A 25,027-nucleotide genomic window follows, 5' to 3' on the forward strand; every position below is an offset into this window, starting at 1 on the left:
ACCAGATGTAGTCTATAATAGTGGTGATGGGAGTCTCCATAGGGCGAAGACCTTTCTCCGAACACCAACAGGAGAAACGCTTCCACTTAGCTGAGTAAGTAGCCCTGGTGGAAGGCTTTCTACTGCCCAGGAGAACCTCCCGAACCGGGGTAGAGCAGCGTAACTCAGAGCCTGTCAACCACGCAGGAGCCATGCCGTAAGGTGCAGAGACGGAAGGTCCAGGTGACAGAGCCTGCCGTGGTCCTGGGTGATCAGGTCCAGATGCAGGGGCAGGGCAACTGGGTTGGCTACTGAGAGGTCCAGCAACATGGGGTACCAATGCTGTCTGGCCCATGCTGGAGCTATGAGAATCACCCGAGCTCTGTCTCTGCGCACCTTGAGGAGAACCCTGTGTATCAGCGGAACGGGAGGGAATGCGTAAAACAGGTGGGTTGCCCATGGGATCAGGAATGCATCTGCTAGAGACCCTGGCTCCCGACCCTGGAAGGAGCAGAATGCTCGACACTTCCTGTTCTCCCTGGATGCAAAGAGGTCCATCTGGGGATGACCCCACCTCTGGAAGAATAAGAGGGCGACGTCTGGACGGAGGGACCACTCGTGCGAGCGGAAGGATCTGCTCAGTCGATCCGCTAAAGTGTTCCGCACTCCCGGGAGATAGGAGGCAGAAAGGTGAACGGCATGGGCTATGCAAAACTCCCAGAGACGCATCGCCTCGACACATAGGGGAGAGGACCTGGTGCCGCCCTGCTTGTTGATGTAAAACATGGTCGTCGTGTTGTTGGTGAACACCGCGACACACCGACCTTGAAGGAGATGGACAAACGCTTGACAAGCAAGACGGACCGCCCTCAACTCTCGTACGTTGATGTGGAGGTCCAACTCCTGCGGGGTCCACAAGCCCTGAGTTCTCTGGGCGCTGCAGTGTGCCCCCCAGCCCAGATCTGAGGCGTCCGTAGTCAGGGATGCCGAGGGCTGGGGCGGATGAAACGGGAGCCCCGCACAGACTACGGACTGGTCCAGCCACTACCGAAGGGAGTCCAGCACCCTCTGAGGAACGGTGACGACTGTGTCCAACGAATGCCTGGCTGGCCGGTACTGCGCGATGAGCCAAGATTGAAGAGGCCTCATGCGGAGTCGGGCATATGCCGTCACGAACGTACAGGCCGCCATATGGCCCAGGAGGGCCAGACATGTTCGTAGAGAGGTCATCGGGGCCGCCTGCAAGCGCAGAATGATGGCCGACAGCGACTGGAACCTGGGCAAGGGTAGCAAGGCCCTGGCCAGGGTAGAGTCCAGAACGGCCCCGATGAACTCTATCCTCTGCGTGGGGAGCAGAGTAGACTTGTCCACGTTGATGACGAGGCCCAAGGCAGCAAAGAGGCTGCTGATCCTGCGGACGTGGTCGCGGACCTGCAGCTCCGATGTGCCCCGGATCAGCCAGTCGTCCAGATAGGAGAACACGTGAATGCGGCAACGTCGAAGGTGTGCGACAACGACTGCCATGCATTTCGTAAACACCCTCGGGGCCGTAGAGAGGCCAAACGGGAGGACTGCAAATTGATAATATTGGCGGGCGACCACAAAGCAGAGGAAACGTCTGTGCTGGGGGGAAATGGAGATGTGGAAATAAGCGTCCTGCATGTCGAGGGCGGCGTACCAGTCTCCGGGATCCAGGGATGGGATGATGGTTCCAAGGGATACCATACGGAACTTCAACTTCACCATATACTTGTTGAGTTCCCGCAGGTCGAGGATGGGCCTGAGGCTGCCCTTGGACTTGGGGATTAGAAAGTAGCGGGAATAAAACCCCTTGCCCTTCTCGCTCTCTGGAACCTCCTCTATGGCTCCCTTGACGAGGAGCGTGTGCACCTCCTGACGGAGGAATTGCTCGTGAAAGGGGCCCCTGAAGAGGGACGAGGATGGGGGGGGGGGGGCGAAGAAAACTGCAGGCGATAACCGGCCTGCACCGTACGCAAGACCCAACGGTCCGATGTTATTCGGGTCCACGCCGGGAGGAAAAAAGAAAGACGGTTGGAAAACTGCAGGGAAGGATCCGGAGGGGAAACTGGTACTGCGCCCTCGGGCGCACCTTCAAAATGAAGGGTTAGGCCCCGGAGGGGCCTTGGCGGAGCTTTGGTTCTGCCCCGTTTGGCCACCGGACTGTCTGCGTCGGTTGTTCCTGCCGCGGCGCCTAGCGAGGTCCTGCCGCGGACGGAACTGAGGATACGGCCGACGCTGCTGCTGTTGGTTCTGCTGCCGGAATGGCCTGCGCTGTGTCGCAGGCGTATGCATCCCCAGCGACCGTATTATGACCCTATTATCCTTAAGGTCCTTTAGTCTGGGGTCTGTTTTAGCGAAAAACAGGCCCTGGCCTTCAAAGGGGAGGTCCTGGATAGTATGTTGGAGCTCCGGTGGAAGGCCAGAGACCTGCAGCCAGGAAAGTTGGCGCATTGTGAGCCCCGAGGCCAGGGTCCGAGCGGCCGAGTCGGCAGCATCTAAAGAGGCTTGTACCGATGTCCTCGCTACTTTCTTGCCCTCGTCCAGGATGGTGGTAAACTCCTGGCGGGCGTCCTGTGGCAAGAGCTCTGCGAACTTCCCCGCCGCTACCCACGAGTTGAAGGAGTAGCGGCTAAGGAGGGCCTGCTGATTGGAGACCCTGAGCTGTAGCGCCCCCGCCGAATAGACCTTGCGGCCCAGGAGGTCCGTTCACCTCGCCTCCTTCGACTTGGGTGCTAGGGCCTCTTGACCATGGCGCTCCCTGTCGTTCACCGACTCGACCACCAGTGAGCAGGGTGTCGGGTGAACGTACAGGTATTCATAGCCCTTCGAGGGGGCCATGTATTTCCTTTCCACCCCTCGAGCGGTCGGAGGGATGGAGGCCAGTGACTGCCAGATATTAGCTGCGTTGGCCTGGATTGTTTTTATAAAGGGCAAGGCCACTCTGGTGGGCGCATCGGCGGAGAGGATGCTCACCACCGGGTCCTCGATTTCAGAGACCTCCTCCGCTTGCAAGTCTAGGTTCTGTGCCACACGTCGGAGGAGGTCCTGGTGTGCCCTAAGATCTAGCGGGGGAGGGCTGGAGGACGAGGTACCCGCCACTGCCTCATCCAGTGAAGACGACGAGGAAACCCCCGGCAACAGAGTGTCCACGGGGGGTTCTAACTGGGGCTGCACCTCTGTCACTGGAGGGAGCTCTAGGTCCTGGTGGCTGGACCGGCCGTCTGCTTCCGGGGAGGGAGGGGGTCTAGACACCATCGCCTCCGGTGGCCTGAGTTCCCCCGTACGGCGGGGGGTAATGTGTTGTGGACCCTGGGCTTGGCAATATGCCCATGGGGTCCAAAACCCCCATTGTTGAGGCCCTCACTCCTGTGGTGGAGGGTCCTGGAACAGGGCCGAGCATCTGTCCTGGCCCAAGGCATAGGCGCTGTCCGCCTGCGAGGACACCTATGGTTCCCTAGAAGGCCACGGAGGCGCTGAGCCTGTTTGGTAGGCGTCTCTGTGCGCCGACTCCGACGCTCCCTTCGGTGCCGAGGGTCGGTGCCGAGGGTCGGTGCTGAGGGTCGGTGCCGCGACCCGTATCGGTGCCTGGATCGGGACCGGGAACGGCGTGGTAGCCAGTGCCGGGATCCGGAGTGGAATCTGGAGCGATGTCGGTGCCGGGAGCGGGACCGCAACCTTTGATCAGCGCGGTGCCGGGATGGCAGTGGGGACCGGGACCTGCCACCGGCGCGGTGCTGGGAGGTCGACCGGGATCGGGACCTACCACCAGTTCGGTGCCGGTAGGTCGACCGCGGAGCCGAACGCCGAGGTGAACAGCTCCTAGAGTCTCGGTGCCGGTGATGAGAGGAGCCAGACCGGGACCGTGCAGATGCTGATTGGTGCCGCGAGTACAACCGGTACCGCCTGGGAGAACGGTGCCGGGACTGCGAGCGGTGCCCCAAGTGTGAGCGTTCACGTCTCCGGGGTGATCGGTGCCGGGACTCTGGAGACAGCGCTCGCAGCATCGGTTTGCCTCTGGAGGTCACCCGTCCTGGGGGTGCAGTCTGAGGCTGCGATGGCTCCGTCAGTGCGATCAAGTCCCGTGCCGAGGCAAAGGTCTCCGGCGTGGATGGTACTACCAGCTCGACCCCTGATCTTAAGGGGGAGCTAGGAGGGGCTGGACTCAACGGACCTTCCGGGCCCGGAGTCGACAGCAGCCCTGCAGGCGGTGCCGCGGCCAAGGTAGGTGCCGGGCGCTCCACTCGGGCCTGCCTTGATGGTGTTGCAGACGCCGAGTGTCGTGAGTCTGCTCCCGGTGCCGGGGATGGTCGGTGCCGGGGAGTCTTGCCGGTGCCGGCGCGGTCCGGTGCCAGAGTAGAAGTGGCCGACTGCGCCGCCGGTGCCGGAGTCAGCGCCACTTCCATGAGGAGAGCGCGGAGTCGTTGATCCCTCTCCTTCTTCGTGCGAGACTTAAAGGCCTTGCAAATACGGCACTTTTCACTTATGTGCGATTCCCCCAGGCACTTAAGGCACGCATCGTGGGGATCGCTAGTATGCATTGGCTTCTTGCATGCCGAGCACTGCTTGAAGCCCGGCGAGCCAGGCATGAGCCCGGTGCCGGGGAGGGCAACGGCTCACCTGCGAGCAAGTTAAACAACTATATACAATACACAACTAACTAATATACTATCAAACTATCTATGAACTATCTATGAACTATTTACAACTATGACTATGAACAAAGTACAGGAGAGCTAGGTACGTGGAGGACAGCAAGCCGCACTCCACAGTTCCAGCAACCGACACGGCGGTAAGAAGGAACTGAGGAGCGGGCGGGCCGGCAGGGGTATATATCTAGTGCCATAGTGGCGCCACTCTAGGGGGCGACCTGCCGGCCCACTGGAGTTGCTAGGGTAAAAAGTTTCCGGCAAACGTGCACGCGCGGCGCGTACACCTACCTGGAATGGATATGAGCAATCACTCAAAGAAGAACCATTCTTTCTTCACGTATGTGTCATCGTGGATTTGACTGTAGGTGTCCTCCCTGGAGAGCCAGAGCGAGGAGTTTCAGCTGTGTCAAACAGTGACTGAAGTACTGCTCTCCCAAACTGGACATCTAACCAGGCTGCCATGTCAAGTGCATAATGTTTAACAAAAAAAAGTGGGCTGCTCCACATGGCTGCCTTGGGGCTCTCAGAGACTGACACATTTCTGAAACAGATGGAAGATGCACTGGTAGAGTGTGCCTTGATTTCATAGGGAGAGACTCACCAGCCAAATAATAGCAGGTGGAAATGGTAAGTGTTTCACGCAGTGAGAGTCTCTGTAACAAGATAGCCTGACCTCTTGATGGCCATGATATGGCCACAGAGAGGCAGGGAGACAGCCTGAAAGTTTGTTGAACTAATAGACCAAAGCTTTGGAGATGTCAAAAGCTGCTTTCCTCCCAGTGAGCGCAGCTTCAGAAAGAAGACTGTTAAAATAATCAATTGGCTTAGGTAGAATCCTGAGACGACCTTAGCATGGAACAGTAGGAATGTTATACAGTCCTTGACTCCAGGATGTACTTGTGAAGTTTCAGGTTGTCTCAAGACCATGTGCCTTGTATTTGCAGATGGGTGTCCCAGCCTCTTCTTGATGCATCTGTGCTAAGAGTCATTGTTGTGAAGAGAACTGAGAATGGCACTCCTTTCTCAACTACCAAGTCTAGCCACCAAGTGAGCTCTTGTGGGACTTGAGGCAAGACTGATCCTCCTGTTCATGAGACATCTGCCAGGGAGCCACAGTTGTAAGGATCGTAGGAGACGTCTGGCAAGCAGCGTCATGTATGTGCATGCCGACATGTAGCCTAAATGTCACAGGCACCTACTAATTGTTGTTGGACAAGCCCACGGGTCTTTTACCACTCACTGGAGGGGCTGGAACCTGTCCTCTGGCAGGTAGACTCTTGACGATCTTTAGCTGATTAAAGCTCTTATCAACTTTATCAGCTGTGATCATGTGAGGAAATGGTTTTTCATAGTTCACCAGAAGACCTAGTTGAGAGAACAGGAAAAGGATGTATTGCAAGGCTGTCACAGTCTGCTGTTGGGACTGTCCCTTTTCAGCCAGATATGGGTAGATGTGGATTCCCGGTCTTCTTAAATTGTGGTCAGTGCTGCCAGGCATTTTTTGAACACGCTGGGTGCTGTGGAGTGTCCAAAGTATAGAACCCTGTACTGATAATGGTTGGTCCACATCGGCCCCCTCTCACCAATTCTCAACACTGTGTGGGGACTGGTGTACTCCTTTCTGAAGGCTCTGCAGTGTTGGCCTTATGGAAAGGCATGGATATCCTTCTCTAGCTTCTGCACTGGTGGTCAGAGCAGCTCTCTCGGGGTGTGATTTCCATACCAGAGGTGGCGATGGTGGTTTCAATGCTGGAGCCAATGTCTGTGCCAGATCTTTTCTCCATGCTAATTTTAGTCATTGCCTATCTGCTCAAGAAGACACTGAACAATCCTGGCTTGTCCACTAGTAGAATTCTGGAGTCCATTTCCTTGGGTCTGACAAAAACTTCAAGGACTGACCCAGAAGATGGAGTGTCAGCCTCACATCTAATGCATTCCAGCAGAGGACAAGCGTACCAAGCATCTGCTTGGAATATGCAATTCCCCCTGGCAAGAGAGAGACATACTGGCTCTCTTCAGGGGGATCTGTCCATTCTGCAGTGGACTAAGCTTGAAAACACATATTTTCAGTTTGACACAAGGAGCCTGTACAGAGAAACAGGGGCAGGGGCAGGGTCTGACCAACAGAGTTTGGTACAGAAAGATTGGATCAGTTCATGGAGGTCATAGATCAGAAGTGGTTTGGAAGATTGTGGAAGGTTTTGAAAAAGTTTAGAACGAGCTAAAAACTAAACTAGTGGGTTGGATGCTTGCCATGTTCTGTCTTGCTGCCATAAGCGCTATGAGTAGGATGACCAGATGTCCTGAGTTTATAGGGACAGTCCCCATATTCAGGGCTTGGTCTTATATAAGTGTGTAGTGAGGCAGAGTGGCCTCCCTCCTCTGGGGTGAGTGGGGGTCCACTACACTCACTTTGGAGGGCGGAGCCTAGGTCACTCCGCCCCTCTCATCAGAAGTAGGGGGGCGTGGCTGGAGGTATAAAAGGCAGGTCCTGCAACCTGTCAGGGCAGAACCTGCAGAGGAAGAGGATGCTCCGCCTGTTCTGCAGCGGCCCAGAGGGGAACCTACGCCTGGCTGTGCCCGAGGACTGGCCCAGAGTGTACCCTTAGGAGACAGGCGAGGCCTGGAGGCCAGAAGTACCAACCCCTGGGGAGGCAGGAAGTAGCCCAGGGCCAGGCACAGTGCTCCGGCTGCAAGGCCGAGTGTGGCTGAGTCGGCGTGTTGCAGATGGATCCCTGCAAGGCAACTCCTGCCTGGCACTGGGAAGCCCAGGAGCCCAGGACCCAACCCGCTTTAAGACTGGATAATTTGCTGGCTGCCTGAGTGCCCAGGTTAAAGCCAGCTGCTTTGAGGCTGCTTGCTGCAGGTTGCCTGAACCTCTAGAAGCTCAGGTCCCAGCTCGCTTTAAGACTGTACTGTTTGTTGGCTGCCTGAACCACTTCAAGCCCAGGTCCTAGCATACCCATAGACTGTTTGCTGGCTGCCTGAACCCTGCCCAGGCAGGAGCAAGCCCGGAGACTGTTTTGTTATGGCCTGCCTGAGCCTCCTCAAGCCCAGGCCCCAGCCCACTTATAGACTCGGTTTAAGGGCCAGCAGCTTGAGTTGCCAGATCAGGCTAACGCCTGACAGGGACTGTGTGTTGCCCAGCCCTATTGTGGGCTCTAGACTTTCCTGTGGACTCTGGTTCTGGCCAAACAAGACCAGACAGAGTGGCCTCCCCCCCCGGGTGAGCGAGGGTCCACTACAAGGTGCCTATTACTCCCCACCCCAATCCTGATTTTTCACACTTGCTACCTGGTCAGCCTAGCTACGAGTGAACTGAGGGAGGATCACAGCTGCCCTGCCCTTATGTCCTAGGATATGGAGCACCCTGATAGACTCTGCTATTCAAAAAAACCTCTGGTCTTGAATGCACCCCTACAGTGGGAAGGATGGACGGACACACACACACGTTTTTCAGCTCTTAGACTTTATACAAGATGGTATATTGTTGGGCTGTCTCCTCCCAGATTTAACAAAAAAACAAACAACCCCAGGCCTGTGTCTCTCAGCTCCTTCCCATCCTTGAATTTTGAATTGGCCTTTAGGAGCAACCAAAAACTTATTTTCAGAAAGCTACTAGGAGAGTAGTTTTTCCATGCTGCAAGTTACCCTGGCTCTACAGTCTAGCAAAGCTAAAGCCAACATTCGCTTTCATTACCCCTGCACTTAAATCTACCTAATAGACCAGCACCGCAACTCATCTTTCACTAGGATGCATGCTCTTCATAAATTAGACTTGTGAGACACTAAGGCAAAATTCAGCTGATTAATCGTTCACCCATCAGATTAACTGTATATCCTATTATGAACCACACTGTCATTCATTCATAAGATCTATGCATCTCTTTCTCAGTATATACAAGTCTACATGTAAATCTTGGGGCACATAAAAAAAAGTAACATCACAGCTACTCAAATAGTAGTCACATTGGTTTATTACTAATAATATTCTAGCCCAAACTCTTACAGTCACAGCTGGTTGTGAAATTATTCCTACTTTCTCCCATGAAACATTTCAAGGTTGTTGTTTTTTTTTTTAAATGTAGTCAGAAGGGCTCTTACTGATACTGGCAGAAAAGTTTTAGAGTATGTCATATGTATTAAAACTCCATCTCTTATACACAAAGTGTCTGCATGTACTCACAACAATTAACAAAAGACCTTATTTTTAGGTTCTTGACAACTCAATCGAGTCTACCTCTGCAAACCCTAACTGAAACCCTACCCAAATGTCTGGCGTATGTTTAGCTGCTTGAATAGAAATGGGGGTGCTCTCACACCTTAACTATGAGTGCAGTATAAGAATCTAAACAAAATAAAATGCACCACAATAATCCAAGGGCTAGTGCCACCCTTTGAACTCTGATCTTTAATATCTGATCAAAAAAATCTCTCTTTAGACTGGTAAACCGCACTGAACAAGTTTTCCAAGGATAATAAATTCTTAATTGACAATGTAACCCCAGTGCATCCGGCTAAACTACAGAGAATTCTTATTCCCATTACCCTGGAACCATAAAAATTAGAGATATGAAATACTAAGACATCTAGTCCACCTCCCTGGCAATGCAGGATAGTTTCCTATAATACACAAGACTTCCACTCATTTCCTTTAGTAGGCCATTCCACAATTTATTACATCTGTCAGGAAATGTTCCTTTAAATGTCATTCAGTGGTTTCATAAGGAGAAACCACTTAATCTTTCATGAAGGCCAACTCTGGTTGCACTCCTAGAATAGTTGTCTGATTAGCAGCAAGGGCTGCCGGGACCTTTGGCTGAACTTCTTCCTTGAAGAAGGGTGAAGCTGATCCACTTTGGGTTTTGTTTATAAATTAGCTGATGATTTCAGGGAGCACTTGTTATTTTCAAGTGTCTTGGTCCTGCTTGCATCCCTTACTCCTCTGTAACAGGGTCAGAACTCACCACTGCTGGTGCCTCTTGCAGGTTGCTCCGGGAATTAGCTCGTCAGCTGTGGAGCACCCTCTGCGTGTGGTGTCTCACCCGTTGTCTGCTCTGCTGGTTTAGGATCCGCGTTGTTCCCTGCTCAGCGGTGTCTGCTTCAGGACACTGGTCTCTGGCAGTGCTCACTATTCCATTCTCACCCCATTCTGGGGGGGAGGGTGGATTAACAGAAGTCCTTCAGCTTGCACCTGCCCCAGTGGCCAACCACAACCCCAAAGTCTAGCCCCTCACCTCAGGGCAAACTGCAGTCTGTCTCGGGCACACTCCTCTGTGGCCAGGCGCAGTGCCATGGGGGGGGAGGGGAACGGGGAGACCCAGGCCCACATACTACTCTGGATACCAACCCAGGGACCCTCTAGCAGCAGTCTCTCTGTGCCCTCCTTCTCTCCCCTCTTGTCCACCTATCTTCCCTGGGCCACTTCACCTTTGGCCTCGTGCACCTTCTCGACCCTTTTTAGCAAGGGCTGAAGCCTGGCAGGTAACTGGGGCGGAGCTCTCCTCTGCTCCCCTGAGCCTGCCCAGCACAGCTCTGTCCAATGTGCTACCTCTTTCCCTCAAAAGCCAGTCCTCCTCCCTTGCTAGTCAGGAAGAGACTGCCCTCTCCTTTGCTAGGCAGCCTTTATATAGGGCCCAGCCCCACTTTGACTGGCTCTCCACAGGCCTTTGCTGATTGGCTGCTGGTCTGTGCAGCCTCTCTGGACTGTTCTGGCCCTTTTTCTCATGGAGTGGGGCAGTCGCCCCACTACACCCTCTATTCATGGCCAATTAAATTACCATCTACATCTAAAGTATATCACCGAAAATTCATAAATGTTGGCTTGTAAAATAAACTTCACTTTTTAAAAATATAATGGTCACATGGTACCCCTGCTTGTTTTATAAACCACTCAACTCCAGCTTTATGCCTCTCATCCTCCATCTGCCTGGCCAACTGTGTTTTGTTAACCTTGGGAAGTGCATCTGGGTATGCACCTCTATAGTCTGAGTTTTCAGTCCCATATTTGTAAAGAAGTCTTCCAATTTTCATTAACCCTAAAAAACATCTAATTTTGCAAGTTATTTCCCCGGCTGCACTTTTCTTTGGATACTCACCGAAGTCTTTTGCATAACACCGCTCAAAACTTGATAGCATTACAAATGGACTCAGTAGGTAGTTCATATGCAGAATCTCTCTGAGGTAATTATCTAGCCCCTATCACCACAGTATCTGAGTGCTGCACAATCTTTAACGTATTTATCCTAACAATATTCTGTGAGGTAGGCAAGCATTATCATCCTCAGAGGGGGAACTGAGGCACCCAGAGGCTATATGATTTGCCCAAGATCACACAAGAAGTCTATGGCAGAGCAGGTCTCTTAAGTCCCTGAGCTAGAACCCTGACCTCTAGCTCCTTCTTCCACTAGAGTTACAGATTGCTTTATCCTATCTAAACTTTTCCTTTCCTGAGTTTATTTCCATCGTAGAGAAACATTTACTTCATATTATTTGGTCTCATAGGATATGAGGATTTGCTAAAACTTAATTTTTCCACCGAATAATCTAGCAGAATTTCAACAGTGATATAAAGCACCTTCAGTCTCTTCCAAACGAAACCCAAGTGTTTTTTTGTAATAGTGTTAGGACACTAGCAATGTCTACCAGCAAAATCTACACCAGGGGTAAGCAACCTATGACATGCATGCCGAAGGCGGCACGCGAGCTGATTTTCAGCGGCACTCACACTACCCTGGTCCTGGCCACCGGTCTGGGGGGCTCTGCATTTTAATTTAATTTTAAATGAAGCTTCTTAAACATTTTAAAAACCTTATTTACTTTACATACAACAATAGTTTAGTTATCTATTATAGACATGGAAAGAGACCTTCTAAAAATGTTAAAATGTATGACTGGCACGCGAAACCTTAAATTAGAGTGAATAAATGAAGACTCGGCACACCACTTCTGAAAGGTTGCTGACCCCTGATCTACACAATCCCCAGCAGACTCACACAGAAGTGCTTGAAAATATAAAAACACCCCTTGTCTTTGTGGAATTTCCCTTGGAACTAGTTATTCTCCCTGACCCCACCATTAAATGTGTGTTTCTTCCAGAAAAAGCATTCTGCTTTTTCAGCAATTAAGTGCAATTAAAAAAAAAAAAAGCCAATAAAAGGATGATTTTTTCAGAAGTTCAACTACACTGCAAAACAATGCCATTGAAAGTTACCATGCACAAGGCAGCGATGTTTTAGCAGCATACAGTATAACCAACAAAGGCCTGCTGCATCAGTACCTCTCTGGGCTGATCAAATGTGGGAGCTCCAAGTTGTCAGTGTCTGATTCTGCTAATGCGGATTTTAGTCTATGCAGCAGTTTGCATAATATTACCTGTCGTATTCACAGGCAATCTAGTTTTAAAAACTACGAGTGCATATTAACCCATTTGCCTTCACAGTGAGAAAACTCGTTTTTGAAAAAAATGAGTTCAATCTTTTTTGCTGGTCTAAGAAGTTGCAGCAACTATTGTCCCAAGCGAAACTGAAGGACAAGCCACAGCAGAAGCAGAGCTACAACTATGCACATAACAGGACTTCCCCTGAGAGCAGGTACATCAAATGTTGCCTTGTACTAAATCGAACAAATAAAACTTAACAAAAATCTCTTTATTAAAGAACAAATATCTCTTTATTAAAGAAGAGAAGAAAATATGTTCACACATGCTATGCATGTGTCCGCTAGCAATTCCAATCTCGCTTTCATCCCCTTATCCAGGGTTTCCAATTTTTTTGAGCAAATGTAGATTTACTTATATAACACCAACAGCTAAAACCATGACAGTTTACCTGACCGGTGCCAGTCACTGTCTATCTCCCATTCAAAAGTGCATGCTCTATCGTGCCAGGAGTTTGCACTATTCTAAATTTTGCTCTTGCAATCATGAGCTCTTCGAGGCACAGACCCTCTCTTACTATGGGTACCTACAGGGCCTAGCACACTGATCCCTGAAACGTTACCACCACCCTAGGCCATTTCTCATCATACCAGCTGATGGATAACCCATCACTCACCTTTGGACAGGTGATCTCAGTCTGTTGAATCATTATAAGGGCAGATGCAATCAGAGCTCCTTGACGCACGTAGTTCACAGGATCATTTGTCATTGGCTCAAGCAAATTAATTGCTTCCTAAAAACCAAATACACAAATTAAGCTTACTACTTTTCAAACAGCAGGTTTCAGTCAGTCTAATGAAGGGTTATTGAATTAGGCCCATCAGCAAGGTGGCAATGAGGTGCAGTTTACTATATTATTTATATTTTGCCCGTCACTCAGCAAATTTTTACAGAAATGTGCACTCACACTAGGGGACTTCTGCTCGGAGTTAGAGACTTAGAGGAATTTGCTGAACAAAACAATGCCAGAATGACCAAAATCTGTATTTGTTGCAAGCAGAAATGTGAAAAGTATTTGGCAGGTTAGAATTATTGACAATAATGATCAAAATACCATACTTTGTACTTATATATCTTGCTCTCACCTGACTTATACACTGCTTCCCTTTCTAGCAAGCACAGAGGTAAGTAAATGTTACCTTCATTTTACTCAAGGCATAACAGGCACAGAGGTGTCAAATTATTTGCCGAAGGTTATACAGTGAGTCAACAGCAGAACCAGTAATACAACATAGGTCTCCTAACTCCCAGTCCTATGCTTTATCCACTAGACCACAAAGCTTTTAATTCTAAGTAACAACATAGCTCACTTCTAATACAAGTAGTGCTATTTCCACAGATATACAGATTTGGTGGATCTATGTTTTGAAGACCAATATGCTGCTTCAGAACTTATAATTGCTTTCTTTAGATTCCATGATTTGAGGTCAGAAAATTCTTTGACAGTTACTAGTGTAAAGCCAACATGACATACAACAGATGAGTCACTAAGCTCAAGAGCATGGATCAACAAGTATTTCAGCATTGCACGTGAATTACGTACAGAAACAAGAACTGTCCAGAAGAGAGAATCTATTGTATGTATGCTGCTTATGGATACCCAGCACTCTTGTTCCTTTCTGTAAAGTAGGTGTCAATTTGGTATGTTGGAAAACTGAGCACCATATACACCTTTAATCTCTATCCACAGGAGCTCAGCCACTTTGTAAGTCATCCTTTAAAATACTCTTCTAATTGCTTACTAAAAAAACAGTTACTACAAATCAAAGTTATATTTTCAACAGAGCTCTTCAAGAGCAAGAGTAAAACAAAACAGAAAAAAAAAGTGTCATAACTACTTGTACGTCCATAGGTCTCATGGGATAGATCCCACAGAGGCATCTATGGGGCATTCTGCAATATTCTGGGGATGTCTTTCAGAAAGGAATTCATCCAGGTGAATGCAGAAACACAGAAAGCAAATAGCTGTTAGTAATACTTAGTTTGTTTATAAACATTCCTAGGACTCCACCCTGCTCTAGGTAAACATCAAATTACTTTACAACTTAATTACTGCACTACAATCTTCTGATTGTAAACTGGATTCCATCCTGTTTTAACTATGTATTGTGCAGGGCTTCCATACTGGCAATGTCCCCACCAGGCTCGACATTTCCTAGGAATACATCAGAAAAATTGACAACATCAACTTGACTTTAACCAGAATACTAATGCCAAGAACCATTTCTAGGTATTACATTGCAACATCAGACCTACTTTGCCATGTGAACTTTCTGAATCCATGTAGTTTACTTTTAAAAGGCTGTGCTTTGTCTTCTTACCTGTATTCATTTGTGCCTCACAGGAACATTGTATGTGTTCAATGCTATTTATAAAATATGCATGATGGAAGTGTCCTTCAGCCTAACAAAAAGCTTAACTTCATTTCCAATCTCTCAAGTTACGAGGCATTAACTTAGCCTTTAAAACATGCTGATATAAGCCCCAGAAGACACATTGTAACATAAACAGATGCTTCAGTTCTTTATTTAAGAAATAAAAATAAAGCACAGAACCTTGGCCAAACGGGTTCTATTATCTTGATCATACAAATTATCTGGAAATAAAACAGATGTGGATTGTATGACTAAGAGCATTTCCATTAAATTAACTTTTCAGATGCAGCATATCAATGAACATTAGTTCCTCAAAGCCATATTCCATGTGAAAACAGTAACTTGGAAGAAAATATGGCTTCCAATTTGCTTTCAGGCTACATGCAAGTCTGTTTATGAGTGCAGACAGTGAATGTCATAACTGTGTGAACTTCAAATAGGTGTTGTATTCATGAGTGTGCAGGAACATATAAGAATCTAGGAATGGATTTTTAGTAAGTCTGGGAAGCGGGAGGAAGGTTGTGGGTGTTGTGGAGATGGGCATAAAACTGGAAACCACAGATGAAGTTCTTGATCTTTATGACCCACCAGAAAAACCTTGTACCACACCAGACTGAAATCTGCTAATCTGATCAGTTAAAATTTAGTAGTAGTAAATAAAGTTTTATTTCCTAACTATTCCCCACCTGCTGTGACAGCTAAACACTATACATAGTGCTTGTTCCCCTAAGAAAAAGAACCCTCAATGTACAAGCATTTAAAGTGCAAAATGTTCGAGGAAGCTTCATTTTTGCAATTTGACTTTGCTATGTGGCTATCGTGCTGATTATGAAACATGGAAAAGAGTGTCAGGATAACACATATGATTTTGGTTTTCCCCCTCAGTGCTAAAAAATAAAAAATGGGAGCCAAAAAAGGTCAAACTCTGGCGTAAACCACAAATGTTTGTGTCTTGGAACAAATGACTGACATATCCAGACATGTACAAACATGCAACCCAACAAGTTAATTGGCAATGGACTAGAGTTAAAAAACCCTTTACTATAGACAAACTCTAAGAGGGTGGAAATTGTGAACAAATGTATTTTGTTCTGCCTCATCTACTTGCTCTTCCTATAATCAGAAAAAAAGATTGCTTCACTCAATGCAATAAAGCACAGAAGCTGAGGAAATGCTGACACACTCCAACTGGCTGGAAGACTACGTGCGCGAAATAACACTCTATTTCTGTGATACTTTTCATGAACGTGTCTGTAGAAGGAAAGAAAGCAGAAAGAGCCTGGGCGTAGCGATTATTGGCTTTTTGTCCTCACCTTATTTCCTGTGCCAGCACAGCAGATGCCCAGAGCCATGGCAGCCCCATAACGCACATGTGGGTTGTAGCTTTCTGACAGCAAAGAAACTACACTGGGACACTGTTCAGGAGTCCTAGGGAAAGACAAAGAATAGCTCAGATTATTATCTCATTTGAGAATTTAGGGGTTTTACTTGACTATACTGAAAAAATACATCCTCCTTCCATATAATTTGCACATGGTGCCTTTCTGAGTAAACTATATTACTGTGCTAGATACGGACAGGCATGTCCTGTGAACTTCCCTCTGTAAAGTGCTCTATTGTGCACAGCAGATGACACACACAAGTCCCATTGGTAACGGTTTATAGATAACTGATAAGAGTTTCTTGAAAATGATTAGAGTGCTTCGTCCCTCAAACCCACACACCAGTGGCAATAGCAGCACAAGATTGCTTCTAGGGGAAAGAAGTGCAGAATCCATTAATCCATTCAGTATTTTGTCTCAGTCAGTTGACACCTAAAGATTAAAAATGGTACAGAGCCAGCCCCTTTCAAATATGCCAGCAGTTGGCCAGGCCTGTCAATTCACTACAGTGGAATAGAGCCTGTGGCAATGAAAGGGCTGTGAATATTTAATACCTGTGAAGCAGCTTGCAAGCCACTCTTAGTTGTAGGGATATTAATTTCTCTCCTGTATTTACAGATCCTATTTTATTCTTCAATTAATCTGAGAGACATATACAATTCTTCAAAGTACTGTGAACTGCCTGTTTTAACAGTTCAGGCTAGAAAAGCAGAAGTTCTTCAAAGTGAGCCTACCGAAGTGAACTCTCTCCATTCAAAAGGAGACAGCATTCTCTTCACAACCGAAGTTCAGAACTCACAAGCACTACAAATGCACTCACATTTGTCAAGGCTAATCTTTTAAATATAGCTTGCTTGACAATGCTACTGATAATGGCAATATACTGAGAGCAGTTAGCACATACGTGTTTCTGAAAGAGAGGGAAGGGAAGGTTTGGGTCATGGTTCAGTCACTGCAGCCATCTAGATATTTCTATAGTGCCCATCACTGTACTATCTAGGCACATCTCACAACACCTTCCATTCTCAACTGCTCTTTGTATGGATGCCTGTAATTTTAAACCCAGTTTTAACATCATGCAATTTAACCCAGTTTCTATTAAGAGGCAGCAGTATCTAATAATTTGACCAGGAGGTGAGCCAGAAATGCCTGGGTTCTAGTTTTTGGTTTTGACTCAGTGTGTGACCTTTGGCTACTCACTTCATCTCTCTGGAAAAACGGGGATAGAAAACTACCTCACGGGGGATTTGCAAGGATTAATGTTTGCACATAAGTAATACATGACATCTAGAGTATTTAAAAGGTCAGCATTCCATAAAGACATCCAGATCAAACAATGAGCCAGGTGAGCCGCCAGAACAAAAGGACAATTTACAATTCAACATTTTTTTTTAAATTTTACTGTACACCTAATGTCTGGGAGTGGCAACTGTGTCTTCCTCTGTTCTGTACAGGACTGACTTCACTGACCATAGTTAAATCACTACATGACCAGGTCCCAAATTCACTGTTCTACAGACACACAAACAGCTTCTACTCTGCTATTCTGTGCTGCTAACCTTCCCCTCGCAAATTCTCCCAACAGCCCTCATTGCTATCTTCATCAAAACTCCCTCATCCACCCCCTCTGTTGCCTCCCACTGCCAACTAACATCTCCTGTTGCCTGCCATTTCTGCTTTTAATGCTGTTGAAGCCGTTCATCTTAATAGGCCTCTCAACTATCCAACAGTAATGGCAGCAAGTAGTTGTATGGGGATAAGATGGTTGGCTCTCATAATTCAGAGGGAAAGTCATGAATTCTGAGCAAGTGCACGCCCCCTCGACATAGCCACATAAATCACTTCCCCTTCCAGCAATATCCCATTCTGTTTCAAGACTCCCTCACTGAAACCTATAGACAGCACAGAGATGACCTAGTCCAGCTCTTTTGGAAAAGCAATGACAACAGTTGAGAAGAAAACCCAATAAAAGGAGAATGACTCAAGTTTGTCAGGCTGGGAGCTCATTATCTCAAAGATGCAACCTTGACTAAGAATGTAAATAGACGGAGGAAGAGCTCAGGGTCAGTTAAGGGAACAGCGCTGGATCCTTCCTTGCAAGCTAGCAGCAGGTGTGAGGACTATATAAATTATAAGAACACACAAAATGACTTATCTTTTAGCTCAAACAACAGCTCAAACACTGACAGTGTCTTTAAAAAATGACCTGTTGTGGAGACAGGGAATGACTAATCCTTTAATAAACGAGCCTAAGCATTCAGCTGTGCAGAACATTTAGGCTGGTATACTAACGTTCTTAACACCTTTGTGTTTGCTTTACTTCAACAAAAGTTCAACAGGCAGACTGCAAGCCAAACTATAGAAAAACATTTTTGGCAAAGACACGATTATACATTTTGCTAGCATCAATAGCCACATGCATTAATCATGCTATGAAACCTGGTTTTCTGAACCTGAGTTCCATGACAAATGCTTCAGAGCTAGATGTTCTAGGATAGCCTGCTACTAAAAATTTGGGATTGGTTTAAACCAATTTATTATAGAACTCTCAGACAGATCTACAACAATTAAGATGACTTCTGACAATTGTTTGGAATGCTTTCATCTATAGCCCATTATTCAAGTAGTCAAATGCTATCATGAGTGGTTGTATGTCGACCCACTTTTGGAAAACAAAATGTGAAACATTCAGTAATGAAGTCTGATGGTATTTTCCAAACACTTGAAATGTGCAAAGCTAAATATACCTGTCTGATTAAGGAAAAAATATTAGCAACTAAACTGATACAAATATTTACTCTTTGGATAAACTGTCTCACATTACTAGACATGCAGGGGAAAAGCATTCTCTCTTAGTAACAGGAGCTCTCAGTACAGACCAGCTTCCTCAAATCAAATTGTGAATTATTTGCATGCATATCTACTCTGCTGATGTGATTAGGTATCAGCCACACCATTAGAGGCTCAGTCACCTGCACATCTACCAATGTGACATGCCATCATGTGCTAGCAATGCCCCTCTGCCATGTACATTGGCCAAACAGGACAATCTCTACGTAAAAGAATAAATGGACACAAATCAGACGCCAAGAATTATAACATTCAAAAACCAGTCAGAGAATACTTCATCCTCCCTGGTCACTCAATTACAGACCTAAAAGTTGCAATACTCCAAGAAAAAAAACTCCAAAAACAGACTCCAACGAGAAACTGCAGAATTGGAATTAATTTGCAAACTGTACACCATTAAATCAGGCTTGAATAAAGGCTAGGAATGGATGGGTCATTACACAAAGTAAAAACTATTTCCCCATGCTAATTTTCCCCATACTTTTACTCACACCTTTTTGTCAGCTGTTGGAAATGGGCCATCCTGATTATCACTACAAAAGTTTTTTTTCTCCTGCCGATATCAGTCCACCGTAACTGATGAGTCCGTTATAGTTAGTATGGCAACAACCATTTTTTCATGGTGTGTGTGTGTGTGTGTGTGTGTATACAGAGAGAGAGAGAGAAATCTATATAGATATAGATATATATGTATCTTCCTACTGTATTTTCCATTGCATGCATCTGATGAAGTGGATTTTAGCCCACAAAAGTTTATGCCCAAATAAATGTGTTAGTCTCTAAGGTGCCACAAGTACTCCTTGTTCATTTCTTTTCAATAATCCAGTTTGCTCCACAGTAGTGTCTCTATCACTTTTTCCCATCCTCTGAAGAGCTAAAAGGTGGAAGCCTGGAGACAGGAGGATGAGCTGATGGCCTAAACTATGAAACAAGGTTCTATAAAACTGCTTTGACAAAAGAAGAGCACTGTGATGTTGGAGGACAGATTTTAGCATCAGTGCTTAACGAGTAACACTTGTCAGTCTCTCTGTGGGTAACAGACTTACAACAGTCTAAGGCAGAGGTCCCCAAATTGTGGTGCACGCCCCCCTAGGGGAGCATGGATGGATGTTCTGGGGGCATGGCTGAGGCCCGGGCCAGCCCCCACAAGGGGTGGGCAAGAACCACTATCCAACTCTGCTCCTGGCCCCAGGCTGCAGGCCGAGGCCCTCAGTCGAGGCTCTACTCCCGCCGCCACCCCGAGCTATGGCCCCCAGCCTCAGTCCCTTGATTTCTGTCTGCGTCCCTCCCCTCCCGCAGCCACGGGCCCACTGCCAGCCCCGGCTCCAGGGGGTGGGGTGGGGGTGCGGGTGCAGACAAGGGCAAAGGGGGGTGCAAGGTAAAAAGTTTGGGGACCACTGTTCTAAGGTTTATCATAAAGATTCAGGCTCATTTTGATATGGGACAAAATGGTGGCCATGTTTAGTGCCATTTACAAAACACAACGCCATTTTCCAGCGTGATTAGATGAAAATCTAAAGGACTAACAAGTAACAACCAGACTTGAATCAAGTCTAAATCTTACACATGGAAGTAAACATGACACACCAGGATAAGATCTTGAGCTTCAGTGGGTAGAAATCTCAATGAGGATTCAATTTTGCACTACAGCTTTTAGAGGGGAAAATATCTGAACACAGATATACTTGATAGATTTTAAAGCCAGAAGGGACCATTATGATCATATCATCTGATCTCCAGCAAAACACAGGCCATACATTGAATTTCATTCAGTAATTCCTGCACTGAGCCCTGTAATGTGTGATTAAACTAGAACATATATTTTAGAAAGACATTAAATATTTATTCTTAAATTGAATTACCTGGGTTCCTTCCTTTTGTTTCTAACAAATATGAACATGGCTTTTGCAAAAGCGAATGCCAGAAACCTTTTTTTAAACAAATTAAAGTTTTGTCTTGCATAGCCTGACCATTTAAATAAAATTGTCACTTTAACAGCACTAGCAGATATTGCTCTAACAAACCAGTTAAAAGAAAAAACATCCCAAAGGAAGCCACATCCTTACCCACTATTGGAACAGATCTGCTGAATTAATACATAGCTTATCAAGTAAAGCCACTTAATAAAACCATGAAGCCCTCTTAAATGCATGCTTACTCAAGGACACATCCGTTAAATGCAAACTAAGACTTCAGTGCAGCATAACATTTCTTCTGCAGTCCAAAGCTTTTCACTTCATCAATACAGAATCTGGCCATGCTAGAATACTTTGTTAACATCTGATACAGTTTTCTTATGAAGTTCCCCCCATGAATCGAACACAAGACAGCTTTCAAAGCTAGCAACCTATATTTTCATATGCAGCCACACCTCCTTTGCGTACTTTGTAATGAAAGATATGCTGGGGCTCGCTGACGTGCCAAGCCCAAAGGCGCCAGGGCTATGAACTGCCAAGCCTGGCAAGCCCTGGCACAAATTAAGCACGGCACATCACAAACTTTCCCACAGACTTCAGTCTCTATTCCTACCAAATCCCTATAGGAAAAAAAAATTACACAAGTATTTTAAAGTGAACTGGAAAGCTCTTTACCTCTCTAGGCCTAAATCCAGGGTTTAGCATTTCTCCTGCAAGAGTTAACTTCCTTAGTAAAAAGGAAATGACTGAAATCTAATTTAGGTCGTGGCAGATAGCTGAAAATTGTTCCTGCGTCACCTGCCAAGTGGACTCAAAGAATAAGTCCTACAATACAGAACCTTCCAGCTCTAGAACACCAGTTACGAATCTGTGGCTTGCGCTTATTACCATCTAATGGCTGCTTAATGGCTCCTTAGTGGAAAATGAAGCTCAGATCTTGGTGAATCAGTGTCCATATGCCAAAACACACCAACACAACTGGTGTCTCTTTGTTGACTATCTTAGTAGAAAGGCCAGACTCTGAATGGGCCCAGTCCACCAGCTGACCCCACTAGGGTAGGGTAGAGACAAATTTCAAGAAGACACAGTCAGGAAAGATTTTACAGCTTTGGTATCTCTTCTGCGAACAAAAGACTTCAGTTTCCACGTCTCAAATTGGCTCACGTTATGAGCAATAAACAAAACTTTTTTAAAAAAAGATTTAAGAGAGTCTACCAGGACAGCAAAAAAGGATTCTCAACAGAACAAAATGGCTGATATGTTATTAGTTTTACTCACCAGTTAGTTCCTCTGAAAACCTCTGAAGAAAAAAAAAAACAGTTCACGCAGCTAAGGATTTTGAGTCTTTACTGAAAGATGGGGCCAGAACAGAGAGAGCATAGAACAGGCTCTTTAACTTCATCATCCAAAGAGCCTGGTCCATTTGAACTATTATCTCATTAGTTCCTAGAGATGCTAGTCTCCTGGAAACAGATAAATCCATTAGCAACTAAGCATGGCATTAAACGTGCCCAAAAACATTATTCAGAGGAGCAAAAAAATGTGCTATTCCTCACCACTCTCAGGGATGAGAGTGGGAAAGGAGCTTTTCCTAAATCCACAATGCAAAACTTCATAGTAAAAGCAGAAAATTGATACATGGTAAGGTTGTAATAAAGCCCTTGCAGAGGATTCAACCAGTCAGAACACAGGGTGGTCTGAGTACAAAGACATCTTGATCAGCTGAGCATGGATGGTCACATTTCAGTGATAGCCATGAATGGCTTCCCCTGATCTCCAAAAGTTATCAGAAGTTTCCTTCCCTTGCCCCTCTGACCCAATTTTTTGTAACACGTACGCTGGTATATTTTAAGGCATTTTATCTGGGGCTTCCCTTGAAGATCACTTACAGTCCCAACTACTGCAGAATGCAGCCTAGTGGACTTTGTCTAGAAGGATCTCACTGGGATATGCTTTGGTGTACGCACCCTCTTCTCATCACATTCCTCCTACAAACGCCTTCTTGCTGCCAGTGTATAAGCAGTAAGATAACAGACACTATATTAAAAACAAAACTTAATTCCTCTGCTGGGGTCTCTCAGTGTCTAGTCTGCTCAGGTTCTTATATCATATTCATTTTCCAGGGTAGCAGCATTTCACTGCCTCCTGTCTTCTGTGTCTGTTTTGTACACTGTGCACTCTTCAGGACAGAGATTGACTTTACTTCCTCTGTACATTTCAGCAACACTTAATTAATAAACCCTTAATATACACAGAAGGTAAGCAATATGTACATAATGCTGCTGAAAGTAAACCATCACATCATGTGTGTGGTAAGAACTAAAAATGGAAGTGTTTGAACCACCACTGAAGTTACGCAAGCATTTTTTTTCCAAGACTCTAAATATTTAAGGATTTTACAATTTAGAGAAAATTAAAGAACAATGCTAAATACACTTTTACTAACTTCTTAATTAACTCTCCCTGTGTATTTTTCAGAAAGTTCCAAATATTTATGACTTTTCCCCCAACTATTGGACCTTAATAAATCATACAATATGGAACTATTTCCATACAGTGAATATCTTGGCACGCTCATACTACCATAATAGATGACAGAAAAAGTTATGACGACTTCAAAAAGCGGAAAAATTGACATCTAATCACAAGATCTGGAATCTTTTCTCAGAAAGAAGCATCAATGGCTCTTTACGGACAAGACAAGACAAAGAGCATGCAACTGAAGAGAAAACAGACTATGGGGAAGGGAGAGAGAAAATGCAACAGGATGTTACGCAGTTTGGTTATGTTTGGCAGGCAGTTTCTAATTCTGCTCATCAGCTCCTCTCTCGAGAAACTCCAAACCTTTTTTTGTCATTCCATTCCTATGCCTGGAAAAAGCTACTTCAAGCTGTGCTCAATCCAGCTTCATTCCCTGCAGCAGCTTTCTCTAAAATACTTCCAGTTGTATATGCACTGCCAGCTGCTAGACAGAGGGAACTTCCGGGAGATTTGGCAGTTGGTCAACCCCAGTGAAGCTCTTCTTTACATTACTGCATCACATCTACATTAGGGGTTCGCACCAGTTTGATGAGATAGCTGTAGTTTCACTTGTGCAAGTTTATCCAACGCGGAGAGGAAATAATTCAATAAAATAGTATCAATGATCTGGAAAAGAGTGAACAATGAGGTGTTAAATTATTTAGGAGAGTTAATTCTAGAGATGACTGAGGAACACGAGTAGGAGCAGGCAAGACTAGATGAGGGGGAAGTATGCAAGTAGATGAAATTAACACAGAATCACTCCTGCTCTGTTAGTCCCTAAATTGTCAGTTATATTTTAAAGATTGGAAATTGACTAGATCTAAAGGACAAAAATGAAAAATATAAGACTGTACACAGCCAAAGCATATCATCTCAGGATATTTCACTTTTCCCCTTGGTCCTTCCCTTATCTCCTGGCTTTCTCTGCTATCCTATACTATGCTAGATCTAATGGCTTGAATATCCAGAGTTCAGAGAAACCCCAACCACCAAAGGACTCAACAGAAATTGAGGCACTCAGAACCTTCGAGAATTATGCCCTTAACTTATCTTTGTGGTTGTAATTATCAAGCATAGCTATGGGGCTATAGAAATGATAGCAGCTCTTTAAAAAAAAACAAAACCCATATATATTGTAATATAGGTTTCCCCTCTCAAATGTGAGTTAAAGTTTTAAGAGAAAGAGTTAGGCACCAAACTGGGGCAAACTACCAAGGGAGGAAGGCTAGCCAAAACTAGTAAGTATTCAGTTAGTAAGTCTCTGCTGTTACCTAATGGAACTTGCAAAAGGAAATGCTTCTTGGACAGCCATTCAAACGTGGGCAGGTACAAATCCAAAAACCATCACACAAGGAGTTCAGCTTTCTAGCAATTGGAAACAGAAATCCACAAACTATTAAGAATACCCATTATACCAGGCCTCTACACCACTATATTAACACTTTTTTGTACCATTGGGCCTACCAAGAAAAGCTTATTTTCCCACAGGCTGGGTGTAAAAAGCACTCCTTTTCATTGTGAGTGAGAGAAAGAGAGAGAGAGAGAGAGAGAGAGAGAGAGACACCCCGCCAATCACAGTGTACAGTAGTTGCCACTACTTCCTTAAGATACAAAGACATGTTTTTTGGTAATGCTAGCTACTTTGCACAACATAGGACTAAAGAAAAGTGTCTCTCAGCAGGCTCTCAAGTGAGCCCATTCTCACAGCTAGGCAGCAAGAGCCATTTGTATGGTACAACATCAGACTATAATCACATGTGAGGCATTCCAAAAGAGTACAAACACTTAATTTTCACTTCAGCAAGAAACAGCCCTCACTGCACAAGTCAAAATAGATGTTTCTCAGGCATGTAGGATTCATAATGGAAATATCCAGAACAAGTGATTTATTTAA

General features: G+C 45.9%; 1 protein-coding gene across 1 annotated transcript in view; it reads right to left on the bottom strand.

Annotated features, from left to right (window-relative positions):
- Positions 1-25,027, bottom strand: part of PSMD1 (proteasome 26S subunit, non-ATPase 1) — a 126,679-nt gene that overhangs the window by 35,619 nt on the left and 66,033 nt on the right. The window contains exons 17-18 of the mRNA XM_050963785.1: positions 15,776-15,890; positions 12,704-12,820 (exon numbers count right to left, since the gene is read on the bottom strand). Of these exons, the coding sequence (XP_050819742.1) occupies positions 12,704-12,820; positions 15,776-15,890 (232 nt within the window). The remainder of the gene's footprint in view (positions 1-12,703; positions 12,821-15,775; positions 15,891-25,027) is intronic.

Source organism: Gopherus flavomarginatus, chromosome 8 (genome assembly GCF_025201925.1).
Source record: "Gopherus flavomarginatus isolate rGopFla2 chromosome 8, rGopFla2.mat.asm, whole genome shotgun sequence".
Classification (NCBI taxonomy): Eukaryota; Metazoa; Chordata; order Testudines; family Testudinidae; genus Gopherus; species Gopherus flavomarginatus.